The following is a 13,463-nucleotide window of genomic DNA, read 5'->3' as shown; positions in this document are numbered from 1 at the left end:
TCAGACAGACTGCAGTTACAATAAGGCCAAGTCTGTTGCACAGAGTGGCACAGTTTTGGTATCTTTCAGTTGAGGATTAGCTAAGCTTGCAGAGAGATGGACTAAAGTCCCCCATCCTTTTCAGGTTTGAACCTACAGAACGTCCAATTTGTTGTAGTATGACTATTGCCTTCCTATGATAAATAAAAACAAAATACTCTTCCTGAACATTATAATTTTTTTGGTTGGGGGAACAGTAGATCTAATTGAGCCAGCCAGCCTGCCACTGCTATATTCCCACTGGCACATTGAGACCCTATTGATTACAGTCAGTTTGGAGTTTTCCCCGTTATAAAAGTTGAAGACTAATTTCATCACAGCTGAGAAATGTAGCTGAACCATGTTGATAGCAACATTTGTTATAACCACACACAGAATAGATCTACAATTATACAATACAAAGCCATAAATTTCATCAAGGTATCTTTATGACAACTTGTATTAGAGCACAGCTAGCAATCGTTTGCCCAGAAAGAGCTATAGCAGGGGTTCAGCAGTCTTTGGAGGTAGAGTGACAAAATTTGACCCTTTGATCTCTATGTACGGTCTGAGTGTGGGTGACACTTTTTAAATAGTCTTACTTACAATAGCTTTATTAACAAATAAATTAAGATGCAGACCTTTTCTATTTAGGTGGTGGTTGGTAGCATGCTCTAATTCTGGGTTCTCCCCCATGGCTTTTTTTTTTTTTTTTTCGGAGAGATAGCCTGCCCTGAACTTGGCATGCAGGTTGATGAATTATTCCAGACAGCAGGACACTATTGAACTGCTTTTTCCTCTGTATTACTTTTAATTAAAAACAAGTGCTCAGTACAGCAAGGGACTCAAGTCAATGGAATAAATGTGTTCAGGCCCAAGTAAGAGAAACCTCAATATTTGGAATTTTGCAATTTATTGGAAAATTAAAGCATTACATTTCTGATACCAGTAATGCAAATCATAATTAGCTTAGGAGGAAATACACTATGATTCTGCTTTAATTTATACTGCATTATACCTATCCTACAGCAAGCTTTCAGAGTATGCTTGTGTACTTCAGAGATTTTTCTCATGGAAGAGAGCCATTTTCCCCTCAAAACAGGAGCCAAGGAGAGAGTTACATTGTCAGAGAAAATGCACCACTGACAGAACCTTATCCACAGTAGTAATCTTCATAAGAAGTTTCACAGGAACCTTGTAGGGTATTTGTACATATTTAGTGGACTGCCACTATGTTTCTCAGGTCTGGTTTATACTAGGATGTTAAGTCAGCTGAGTTTGACCTAGGTTGATTTTTCTAAGCAAATCAGTCCACACTACAAGGTCTGTTCCGCCAACTTTAAGGGCTCCTAAAGCCAACTTTAGCACTTCTGATTTCCATGACAGAAACATAGCAAATTCAAAATTTCATGGTCAACTTTAGGGTAGTGCAGAGGGAGTGTTGTGAAACTCAACACCATTGGGCCTCCTAGAGGTGTCCCACAGTGCCCCCATGTGACCACTCTGGCCACCACTTTCAGCTGCACTGCTCTACAGGTATACAGGAAACAGCCAGGGAAAGCGTGAATTTCATTTCCTGTTTCGCTAGCATGGCAAATGGAACAGACCACACACCTAGCTGTGAAATCCCAGGGTTGCAGGTGAGTTCCAGCACAGAGCATGCAGGAGATCCAGGACCTTATTGCTGTGGGAGGGATGAAGTTGTACTCGTAGAACTCCAAAGCAGCAAAAGAAACACACACCTATGCCAAGATCTCAGAAGCATGGTGGAAAAAAGTATACACCAGGGACACCAAGCAGTGCTGTGGGAAAATAAAGTTGCTCAGGCAGGCATCCCAGAAGGCAAAGGAAGTAAATGGACATTCTGGGTCATCACTGAAAATGTGTTGCTTTTTGAGAGGCTGCATGGGGTTCCAAAGGAGGGACTCAACCACTGTCCCCTGTCTGTGTGTGGATACTTCCCCGAGATATTTTTCAGGAAGCCTCTGGCATCAGTGGGAAAGACCTGGTGGGTAAGGAGGAGAAGGAGAACAGCGAACAGACTACCAGAGCAGCTAGGATCTTTTTCCAACTTTGAGACAATCCCCTCCTCCAAGGACATCTTGCTGCCAGACCCTGATCACATGGAGGGCATCGCTGAAGAGTTCTCAATTTTAATCATGCTACAAGTGGGTTAAGGCAATTGAGTGCCATCTGTGGCGGGCACTGTACCTACACGACCTGGTTCCCCTGGAATAACTTCTTAATGTCTGGGGACAGAGCAGGAATCTACCCTGCACATCTCCATAAATCTCTTGGACAAGTACTCTTCAGTTGGTCTCACGAGGTTTCTAGGGAGTCCTGTCTTATTATGTCCACAACAGGATACCTTCCACACCAAGCCAGCAGTAAATGATTTGGCATCATTGTAGCACAGAGCAATGCAGCATAACAAGCAGCCCTCTGTCCACATAGTCAGCATCTGTTCCTTATCACGTTACTTTAAGAAGGCTGATCTCTCACATTGCAACCGAGAGGAAGCAGGGAACCATTCACTGTCCCAGCCCAGGGGACACTGGGAGAAGCACATGGTTACCCCAAGAGCCACACTGCCTATCCCCTCTCCCTTCCCATACTCCTGGGGAAAGAGGAACTTTCACTGTCCCATCCCAGAGGTATGGGCGCACATGGTGACAGCAGGAGACAAAATGTCACAGTAGCCATCATGCACTTCCCTTGCTTCCCTCCCTCCCCCTCCACCCCACACACAGCATGTACAGCTACAGAACCTGCTTTCTGAATCCATGTTCAAATACATCTAGAAAACATTCTGCAATCTGTACCTTGCCATGCTCAGAAATGACCCAAATAAAGTAGGCCCTTAAGATCTGTGCCTGCTGTAAAGAGGATGCCTAAAAGCAAACATTTGTCCTTGTACATAACGTATTCCTATTGTTTTTCACAGATGCTCTTTCATGACGTTATTTTGTGTTATGAAACTTCTCCTCCACAGTGACCATCTCCTTAATGTCTGCAACACAAAATAAGTGAAGGGCAATGTCTGAAACAATCTCTTTCACAACACCCCTCCCCACCTCCAGCTGTTAGACTGGGACAGGACTATTACAGCCCATGTGCATCACGAGGCCCCTCCTTAATAGACATTCCTGTCATGTCACTGTCCAGTCATTCTTAAATCTGTCGCTCAAAGCCTCTCTGCACATTCCTTATTGCCCAGGTGTTTGCTCTCCTAAGCGGCCAAGTAATCTGTCTCAGCCCTCCAACTTGGCATGAAATTTTCTCTTACTCACACAAGGAGTATGATGCTTTCACTGAGGCCTAGCCCAGTCATCAGGTTCCTTAAACTGACCTTTAAAGGGCCAAAGGCATATTATACCACCATTTTGCACTTGCTCTGCCTGTAGTTGAGCTCTTCCTTACTGCTGTCCAAGGTGCCTGTGTATGGTTTCATGAGTCAGGAGAGCAAAGGGTAAGCTGGATCTCCCAGGATCACTACAGCCATCTCCACTTCTCCAAGAGGAGTCTTCTGGTCTGCTTCATGTACCTTTCCCAACCATTCAACGTTGATGTTACTGAAACAGACGTTGTGATCCACCAACATCTGCAACACCATGGAGAAGTACCCCTTGCAATTTATGTGATCTGTTGTAAGGTGGGCTGGTGCCAAGATAGGTATGTGCATTCCCTCTATCATCCCACTGCTGTTAGGGAACTCCATCATAGCAAAACCTTTTACTATGTCCTGCACATCTCCCAGAAATCACTAAACTTCATAGCAGAAGGGTATTGATTACCTTGGCTACCTGGATCACAGCAGCCCCCACTGTAGATTCGCCCACTTACAGGTAGCTTTCTAGTGTTGCAGGTTTCCACAGAGCTATTGCCAGTCACTTCTGAACTGTTAAACAGGTTTCATTCTGGTATTGCTGCACTTGAGGGCGGGGAGGGGTGGGGAAAGCAATTTGCAAAGTTCCATGAAAGCGGCCTTATACGTGAAGTTCTGTAGACACTTCGATTGTCCTATGCCTGCAGAACAATGAGGTCACACTAGTCTGAGCTTGTTTCATGGCACCAGAATTCCACTGTGTGCACATCAAGTCCAACCAGCATCTCCCCTTGCTTCACTCCAGTGTTTTATACATGTATGTCCCTGTGCGCCTCAAAGCCTTTATCACTTTGATGGCTGCTGCTTAGGCTCTGCACAAGTGAGGTGCTCACAATATTGCCACAACTGTTTGAAGTGGGACAGGTTCCGCGCTAGACTTGCAATGGCATCTGCATGGATACCCAAGGAAAAAAGGGCATGGGAACACTGTGGACTTTTGCTTTTCTGCGGAAGCAGGAGAAGGTAAGTGCACTATAGGAAGTTGATGACACATACCCAGAACCACCTATGGCACTGTTTTGTCCCATCAGACACTGAGAGCTTAACCCAGAATGCAAGGGGGCAGCAGGACCTGTGGGATAGGTACCCATAGTGCATTGCTGACAAAGTCAAAGCTGCCCACCCTACCAGGGATGAACTCTAACTTTATGCACCAGTGGGGAGATGGAACCTCAACTTTACAAAATCAGGTGCTGAAAAATAAAGCCAACCTTAATAAATTTGACCTAAAACTCCCAGTGTAGACCTACCCCATGATTCATGGCTAGTCTGGAAGTATGTTGTCTCCTAATATAATAATGCTCACCTTGACTGACTGGACTTTGCTGAAAAGCCTGGTTAATACAATAGTAAGAAATATTGTTTCAAACAGTTTATTTACATGATTTGTATGGGCAAAAATCCCACTATCTTAAAAATACAGAAGTAACAGGCCATCTGACATCTTCAAAAGCAGCACTAATTACATATAAAAGAAAAAGTAACGTTTTGTGGTTCAAGGGAAGTGTAGGTTGGAAATGCTACACTTGACACACAGGCAGTTACTTCAAAGCTATTGAAGTACAGAAACACACATTGGGACAATTCCTGAGATGTTGAATAATACAGACTGAAAAGCGTGATTACACTAAACTGTACAGCTTGCAAAGATAAAGTGACTAAACATAAGAAAGATGTAGAAAAAAAGACTGGAAATTATACATCAAAAACATCTAAGTAAAAATATTAGTGTTAGACACTGAAACCAGGCCCCAATTTCAGCTTTACACGTGAGGAGCCAGTGCATGAATAAACCATATATAGATATGAAATAATTAAACAACATTCTGGAGACAGTTTTAAAAATAGTCCGATCTCAAACGCTATAAATACAGTTAAGTACAATGATTTTTCTTCCTTGGACTGACACAAAAGAAAAGTAGTGTTAGTTTTAATTTGCTAGTCACCATATTCATACGTATTGGATTAGAAAAGGATTCATTGAAAACATGAAGGACCACATGCATCAGACCATTCACAGGTACATTGATGTACCAACTAGCCAGATCTTCTAGAATACCTAGAAAAAGCAGCTGTATAATAGGCCAGTATAGTATAAGGGCATATATCTTAAGCAAACTATTTCAGTTCAGTCAATGGCCCATGCATTAGCTTGTAAGAAAAGGAAAACAGAGCCAATTGAAGTTAAGCAAGTAAGACATTCTAGATTATCTGAAGAACCTCATTCAGTGGATGATTCAAGAGACTTCTTTATTTCAGCATTTGATGCCAAAACAGAGACAGCTTGTTGAAAGTGTTTTTCATTACATCAGTAAGGAAACAATTTGTGCAATGCAACACATAATATCTAAACCTAGATCAAAAATTTGTTCAGTTGACTAGCTGATCTGCTTCAGTACTAGTCAGAGGCCTACCAGTTAGCAAAATATTGGGTAACATTAGTCATTGTCACTTAGTGACCGTTAATTCAAAGTACCAATGGTGTCAGTAATAAATCATTTGAACAGCCAGTTGCTTGTCAGTCATTACAGTATAGTTGTCCATTTTAAGCTAATTTCATATCAAGTGAGTTGTTGATCGACTTAAAGTATGACTCCTCTTCGCAAACACTGAAGGAAGGCTGACCAAGGAAGGAGAAGCAATACCCTGGTAAGGAGGGAGGGAAAAAAAAGCATTTGTTAATATGATCAAGGTATCAGTCTCAGGGTTGTACTCATCTCTCTCAACACTTCAAGACCCAAAGTATGGGGAACACAGGGGTCTTGTTTCCTGCTAACCTCCAATTTAAGGACTTAGGGTTTTCAGTTTCTGCATATTGGTGGGTAAGACAAATGGTTACATTCATTATAGGAAAAGATGATTTACCCCCATGACAAGACAATTGAGAGGTATGCACAGTACTGGAGAACTTCTGAAGAGTTCTCTTAGAAAAGCAAAACATATCTAACCCATGTCTTCATGCAGTTCATGCTTTTAGAACAGCATATTTCCTTCCAAGTTTTCTGACACATGACATGTTATAAGACAGTTTGCTGTGTCAGCAAGTCTTGAAAGATTGAGTTGAGCTTCCTATAACTATATTACTTAAACTTTTTCTGATCTTAACATATTTTCAAGCCTCCTTAAAAAAGTTAGGAAATTTGGTATTAAAAAGCCAAACTAAATTTAATTTACTTTTGATAGTCTATTACTGTGTAGTCTTAGCCTCCATATGCCTGTATATGATTGCAAACCAGACAAAAGAAAACTGATCAACAGTGTGGTGATCTGCAGGCTTAGCAGTTCACTGCTAAGAAAAATTGTTATTAATTTTAGTTTAAGAATATTTGCAAGAGCTCTAAGAACTAAGATTTTTTTCAGAAATTTAATTTAATCCAAACCTCTTAAAACTTAATTTCACTTGAAGCATCAACAGGGAATACTACTATAGTTGCACTTCAGTTGTTGAACTAGGAGACAAACATGATCTTATGGAGGTATTTAACAGCGGTTGACAATTACATAATTCCTTATTTAAGATTCATGGATGTCTCAACAATTTTACTCTAGATATCTTCATATTTTCAAATAAAAGCAGTAGACTACCTGCTGAATCCCAAATTTCATCAGTCACATTTTGACCTTCAGCATGAAGATTCTCCTGTACTCTCAATGAATGTGTAAACACAAAGAGGCACTTGAATGCCATCATAGAGCAAACAGGGTTAAAAAACTTGGAAAGAAATCCCAAACACCTGGATATCAGCAATGTCAATTCCATTTCCAAAAATTTAAAACTCCCCATTTCAGACCCAACTAGTTCATAACAGAAGAAATATTAAGTAGCCTAATTGTAGGTGAGATGTGCACCAAGACAGTCCAGGAAAAACCCATCACCCATTAGAAACATTTGACAGGATTCTTTATCTTTTAGTAGTTGTGCTGTTTTGTCTCCATTAGTGTCAGATACAAGAATTGTTCAGAAGCTCACTTTATGCAACGTAGGCATTAAAGATCAGGGTCTGACGATGGACACGTTTTCAACTCCACTCCAGTCATCATCTACATCGCAAGCGGTAATAATGACAGGAATGGGACAAGGTCTGGCCAACGAGTGGACATTTAGGCTCTCAGAGCTGGCAGGAGAAGTCCTTCTCTCTCTGACATGTGAAGGACAGTTACTTGGAGGGTCAGGACAGAGTACAGGTCGAGCCCTGGAACTCTGAGAGCTCCCATCAATAGAATTGGAGCGCTGAACGCTAACAACATGTTTGACAGATCCGTTTAGGCTGTATGTAGAAGAGGAACGAGCAATCTACAAATAGGAAGGGGAGTTAAAGGGTTAGTGCAGACACTGGGATAAATTCACTGGTTACTCTTATTGTGCCTTATTTTTAAGCCATTTCTCTTTCAAAAAGTTTGTGTATACATATGGCCAGGATAACATCTAGATTAAAACACGTCACCTAAGCAATTCCTTTGAGCCCTTATTAGTTTAGTGGGCTCATATTCTGAAAAACTTTAAGCAAAACTTACGCACGATCTTTAATAGATGAATTTTGCAGAAAACCAGCAGCAAGATCTGCCACCGCACTTTAAACAGGTTCAATAATGCATATGAGGAAGATCAGTACTCTTTCTACAATTGTTTGCTCCTTTTGGAGATTACTTCACTTTAAGACCATTAACACAATGACAAATTCACAAGTCATTTTCCCCATCTAAATTATGCTCGACTACACATAATCAGCATATATCAGTGTTACAGTGGATCAGGCCACTGAAATGCCTACATGAAGCACTGCTTTGACCAATGCTCTGGATATCCCAGGTGTCCATATTCTGTTGCAGCAATACACAAAAACAAAATTTTAGAAAACTGAATCAACTTTTTCAAACTAAGTGTCACATGGATCTTTAAGAGGTTGGATCCAGAATACAATCCTATGGAGAAATTAGAGGGTTTCCTGCTAAACCTTTTAAAAAAAAAAAAAATCAATGGACTAGTTACTGCAACTCCCTAGGCAAGTCTGGAGTTTGATCTCCTGAAGGAAGTTGAATGTGATAATTTAACTCTGTTACGAAACCCTGACTAACAACAGAAAATAGTATACACTGATCACCTCCCAACATGAGCCCATAAACCTCAGTCCAACCTGTATTTCAATTATTATGAATTCTCTAACATTTTCAAAGTCTCTTATTAGTGCACACAAAAGAGTAAGGGGTTCAACCAACCCCTTATAGTTCTACTGACATGTTTGAGGGTGAAGTCCAACTGTGTAAAGATATATGAAGCAGAGAAAAATGCAAACTGAAATATAACTATTTTTAGAAGACACAAATTATACCAGAATGTGTGTGTGCGGGGGGAGAGATACAGAATAGTGAGGGAAAGAGAAAAATTACAACTCTAAGTGATTTAAGAAAGGGGAGTGCGCACTGCGCAAGTCCAATCTCTAACTAATGGAAAGTAGGATGAAACTATCCCTGAAGGCAAGTTATTCTTCAGTTCCCTTCCGAGGCATTTCTATTAGTTTCCTCTGAAAAACAGTTATTTCTGGCTACTATTATAGAGAGGATACTGGACTAGGTGGAGCACTGGTCTTCATTCAGAATGTTGGGAGCATAAGCTCCCATTCTTAATCAACCCAATCAGACTACTGCTACACTCTACTGCTTGAGTTATCAGTGGGCCATTAAAGTGCACGTTATAATGTATTAACGCTAGTCCAGAGGGGATAGCATGGAAGGCAACTATAAGAAAAGAACACAATTTGGGCTACGAGGGAAATTTTCAACAAATTACAGATCCCAGAGCAAGCATACAGCATTCGATTTACTCGAGTGCCTTTGGCACTATGTGAGAAGGATGGGAGCTGCTTCCAGCTGTAGGGTTTGGGGAAGGGATGACTTGGCCCAGGTCTTTAGGGAGCTCATCTCTTCTCTCCGCCCCTTCTGCCCCACAGCTGGGAGCAGCTTGTCCCTTTCTGCCATCATTGTTGAAAGGCAACTAATACCTCCAGGGCTGACCCTGTCACCAACATAATCCAGCTGTCTCATCTTGTCCAAGAACAAGCACAGCCACTGTGCGCTAGGGCTCAGGGGATCTGACTGCAGGGGCTACATGGCAGCTCTCCAGAGAAGTGGCTCAGCTGTGGAGGGCGCTCAGGGAATGGAGCAGTCCCACACTCCCCTAGGACAGGAATAAGGATGGGCAGAGGAGGAAGAGGTGAACAGGGTGCCCAGAGGGCTGCTGTGAAGCCTGCAGGTTTGGGAAAGGGAATAGGCCAGAAATCAATTTCTCCCTCCCACTGCAATGCCAAGCTGAGTGGCAGAAAGAGACTTCCCTGTGCTAGTGCTGTGTGGTTTTTTGGCACCTGACCAGTGACCCTTGCTGGAGGATCTTGGGTTTTCCCAAGACTCTAGGGGGAGCAAAGGAGCTTGTCAACCAGGGACTAGTTCTCTGCAGTGCTGGGAGAGGGACATGCCCCCACTATGGGGAAGGAAGCGATATGGGAGGAAAATCTGGTTTCATGGTAGGTGGGGTGAAGGGGAGTGGCAGTGCAGGCAATATGTAACCATTGACCACCTGCCTGCATTCACTAGCCACCGCAGCTCCCAGCACCAATCAAAAACGGGAGCGGGCCTCTGTCAGCCGAGAGCCCACAAGCAGCAGGAGCTGTGCTGACAGACTAGCAGGGAGAGTGGCCTGGCCCTGCATGCTGCAGCTTTGCCCCACCACCAGCCTTGAACACACCCTCCCTTTAGACCCCACACCCGCACGCCCTCCCACACCCACACTGCTGTTGGGCAGGGAGCTGGCCAGCAGCATGGCCCACTAGTGTGGATTGGAGGGGACCACACGGGTGGAGGGAGGACATCAGAAAATACAGGACCATTAAGAAAAAGTTGGAACACCTACAGAATGGGTTAAATATGGGATGGTCCCATTTTTAAAAGGGACATCTGGTCACTGAAAGGAGAGGGAACCTCAGTCTTCAGTGTCTAACACACCTGCTACGCTTTCCCCCTCCCCACCACTCTGTGACTTACTGACTATCCTTTTCAAGGGGTTTTGGGCTGTGCTTCTTGGTTTCCCATCCTCCATTGAGAGTCCAGAATGACAGAAATTAATGGAGGCAAGCAAGCATAGTGTGCCTGTTTTTAATGGGAAATTGAACAGAAAGTTACCTAACTAGCTGTATATTTCATCCTAGAATAAATAGTTTCAGAAAAATTTCAAATCGTGCTAAGAGTTTCTTATCTTGCCATGAGAGGGCATGTTCAACGTTAAGGACACTTCTTGGAATGTCCACAGTACATTTTCACTCCTTGTTTCCCATAGGGCCAAGCAGACTTTTTTGTATTTTACAGACTGATAGACTGTCCTGTTAAGTGACTTTACTCAGACCAGAATGTAAGTGTCTATACTGAAAAACCACCATACACCCATATCTAAGTGTTGCATATGTATGCATTGTGAACCTTATTTAAATAAGAATAAGCTCTGTGCACCAAAATTAACACAGTCAGTTTATCAAAATGAAAGTTATGTCATTTGGACTGTACAGCCCAGCCACTTACCGCTAATGACGTTGTACTGGTCAGACGGCTGCCTAAATAACTTTCACTAGATGAGCTGGGACTCCTTCCTTCTACTGTGCTGTGTGCCAATAAGGCCCTTCGAAGAGCTCTCTTTGGCGTTTTGGAGAAAGAGAATGCTCTTGTAACCTGCCAAGTTTAACAGGAGTTATTACGTACATGCACTAAGTCTTAGTGCATCACCATTAGTATCTAACATGTATTCTCATTTTGATTTGCTGTGGAATTACATTAAAAGTCTAGAGACCTTGCAACGACAGACCATGTCCTACAGGGCTTCCTACACAGAATCTTAAAATGTCTGTTATAGTAATCCATGAGGGCAGGCTCCTTTTCAAATCCCTGCTTCTTCAGCTGAAAGCTACTTGTGGTCTGGGTACCAGCAGTTAAACTTAGAGACTTCATCTTACATAGGTCACAGCACAGCCACATTGCAACTCTACAGCACAACTGAGCTCACTGAATTTCTTTTACTGTATGGAAAGTTAAATATTTTGGATACATTTACAATCCTGAAAATTTACAGAAGCCACACAATTTCTTTTTCTTCTCCTAATCTCTGTAAGTAAACAGAACTTTGGCCAACATGAACTTCTTGACTAGTCACTACTAGGTGGGGGGTAACTAAGGTGGCTCACATGCGAGGTAATTACTTACCAAGCAAGAAACTAAAAAAACACTTACCCTTTTTGATGTTTTCTTGATTGCCCGGGAAGCCCTGCTCAACGTACTGTCCATATCTTTTGTATTTATGTCAATTGAATCAGGATCGGTACTGTAAATGAGGTTTTCCTATGGACAGGCATAAGAACAGAAGCACAAATTCAGCCACTTTTTTTTGCCAATGTTATCTCTGAGTATACTCAAATTTGAGTTTAATCTAAGTATTTATCAATTCCTGCTTGAAGGCCACATTTCACTGGTGATGTAAAAGCAAATGTAGCACTTGTATTTAATTTTACAGCTTGTATTTGGATTTGCTCAATTTACTGAAGCTAACTACTAGACGAGTTTCTTGCAGAAGACCTTAGCCCCATTTTCAACATCAGGCAAGTGGGTCAAACCTGAAATTGTTTCAGCACCCAGGCATGATACATTTACAGTCCAAATGTGTGTAAGAGTCATGGCAAGGAAAGACACCCCACCATTCTAATGGACAGATCTGGTAGTTTTTAAAGGATACATTCTTGCTACAAAAACAATACAATATCTTTGGCTGATGTTTGTTAAAAAGTGCATCAGAAGATCCCAGGGTCCTCCAAGAGACTAGAGCTTAATATTACTGGAGTGGTTGAAACTGTAGACTATTAAGTTATGTTATTAAGAGCAATGCCCTAGTGCATGGGATAAGATGGAACTTTATAGATTTGTACAGTTTTACTTGCCAATTTTAGAAATTAATTACTCACTTCCCAATAAGGTTTTTCACATTCTACACCCTTTAACTTCAGTAGTATCATAAGAGCCTAGATTAGACAACTTATGTGGTCGATTAAAAAAATTGATCTTTTGTGAATTCTGAGGACAACTGCCCAGAGAAGACTGTACACCAGTGTTTCCCAATTTTATTTGGCCATATAACCTTTTCAAACTCAAAAGAATTTTACGGAACCCCATTCCCATATGCTACCCCTTTGGCTCCCAAATCTGCCCCCATTTCCAAGCTTTACCACACTCAGTCCTCAGATCCCAAATCAGCCCCCTATCCACAAGTTTTACCCCTCCCACACGTCCAGGCTTAACCTCTCTCAGCCCCAACCCTGCCCTCACATCACCAGGCTTAATTGGCCTTAGCCCCAGACTAACCCAGTCTCAGCCCCACAACCAACCCATTAGTGGCGTTGGCTGGGCATCCTATGCCAGGCAGCCACATGCTCCCCAGCAGAAGGAAGGCTGGCAGGAAGGTGTTCCACTGGCTGGGGCAAGCCGAGCCCTGCCCACTGCAGGAATATGACCACTTGGGTAGCTGGGGTGAGGGGCTCTCTGCAGCTCCCTGCCCTGGCACCACTGAAATAATGGAATTACATTCAGTTGGTTTAACAGCTGGATCTCTCCCCTACTGCCCTGCCGGCCATTAAACCAACTCAATTTAGTTCTACTGTTTCAGCAGCAAGGAAGGGAGCCGTAGAAGTCAGCAATTGTAATGGAATTCTCACTGAACCCTTATTTTCACTTCACTTCAGCGCAACACCATCACGTGGGAAACACTGCTGTACACACACAGTTAAGTTTCAAGAAGAGCTTATGACAGCATTGTTCAATGCAGTGCTACTACGCAGCACTGGAACAAAAGCCTTTACTGACACCATGTGGCAGACTTGTAAATATCTACTTCATTTACAAGAAAACAGGCATAATTATCTATGCGATTTTTCTAAAAGGGTACAAATGACAATCAAGTTTTTGAAACCCTAAAGTGCAAAAAGACTTCAGTTCTAATCAAACCAAGTGAAAAATGGGGCAGATTCAGGATAGA

At 42.4% G+C, this 13,463-nt stretch overlaps 1 protein-coding gene across 4 annotated transcripts in view; it reads right to left on the bottom strand.

Moving 5' to 3' along the window:
- Window positions 1–5,691: 5,691 nt before the first annotated feature.
- The window catches only part of ECT2 (epithelial cell transforming 2), a 54,652-nt gene continuing 46,880 nt past the window's right edge, over window positions 5,692–13,463 (bottom strand). For 3 of the 4 annotated variants that reach the window (XM_075003954.1, XM_075003955.1, XM_075003956.1), the window contains 3 exons: window positions 11,672–11,779; window positions 10,970–11,116; window positions 5,692–6,049 (listed from right to left, as the gene is read on the bottom strand). In XM_075003954.1, the coding sequence (XP_074860055.1) occupies window positions 5,960–6,049; window positions 10,970–11,116; window positions 11,672–11,779 (345 nt within the window). In that variant the 3' untranslated portion in view covers window positions 5,692–5,959. Of the gene's footprint in view, window positions 6,050–7,397; window positions 7,698–10,969; window positions 11,117–11,671; window positions 11,780–13,463 lie in introns of those variants that run through there. The other variant, XM_075003953.1, reaches the window with a different exon arrangement.

The sequence above is a fragment of the Carettochelys insculpta genome, chromosome 10 (genome assembly GCF_033958435.1).
Source record: "Carettochelys insculpta isolate YL-2023 chromosome 10, ASM3395843v1, whole genome shotgun sequence".
NCBI lineage: Eukaryota > Metazoa > Chordata > Testudines > Carettochelyidae > Carettochelys > Carettochelys insculpta.
The sequence above is the reverse complement of the archived record's forward strand: the minus strand, read 5'-3'. Positions and strand labels throughout refer to the sequence as shown.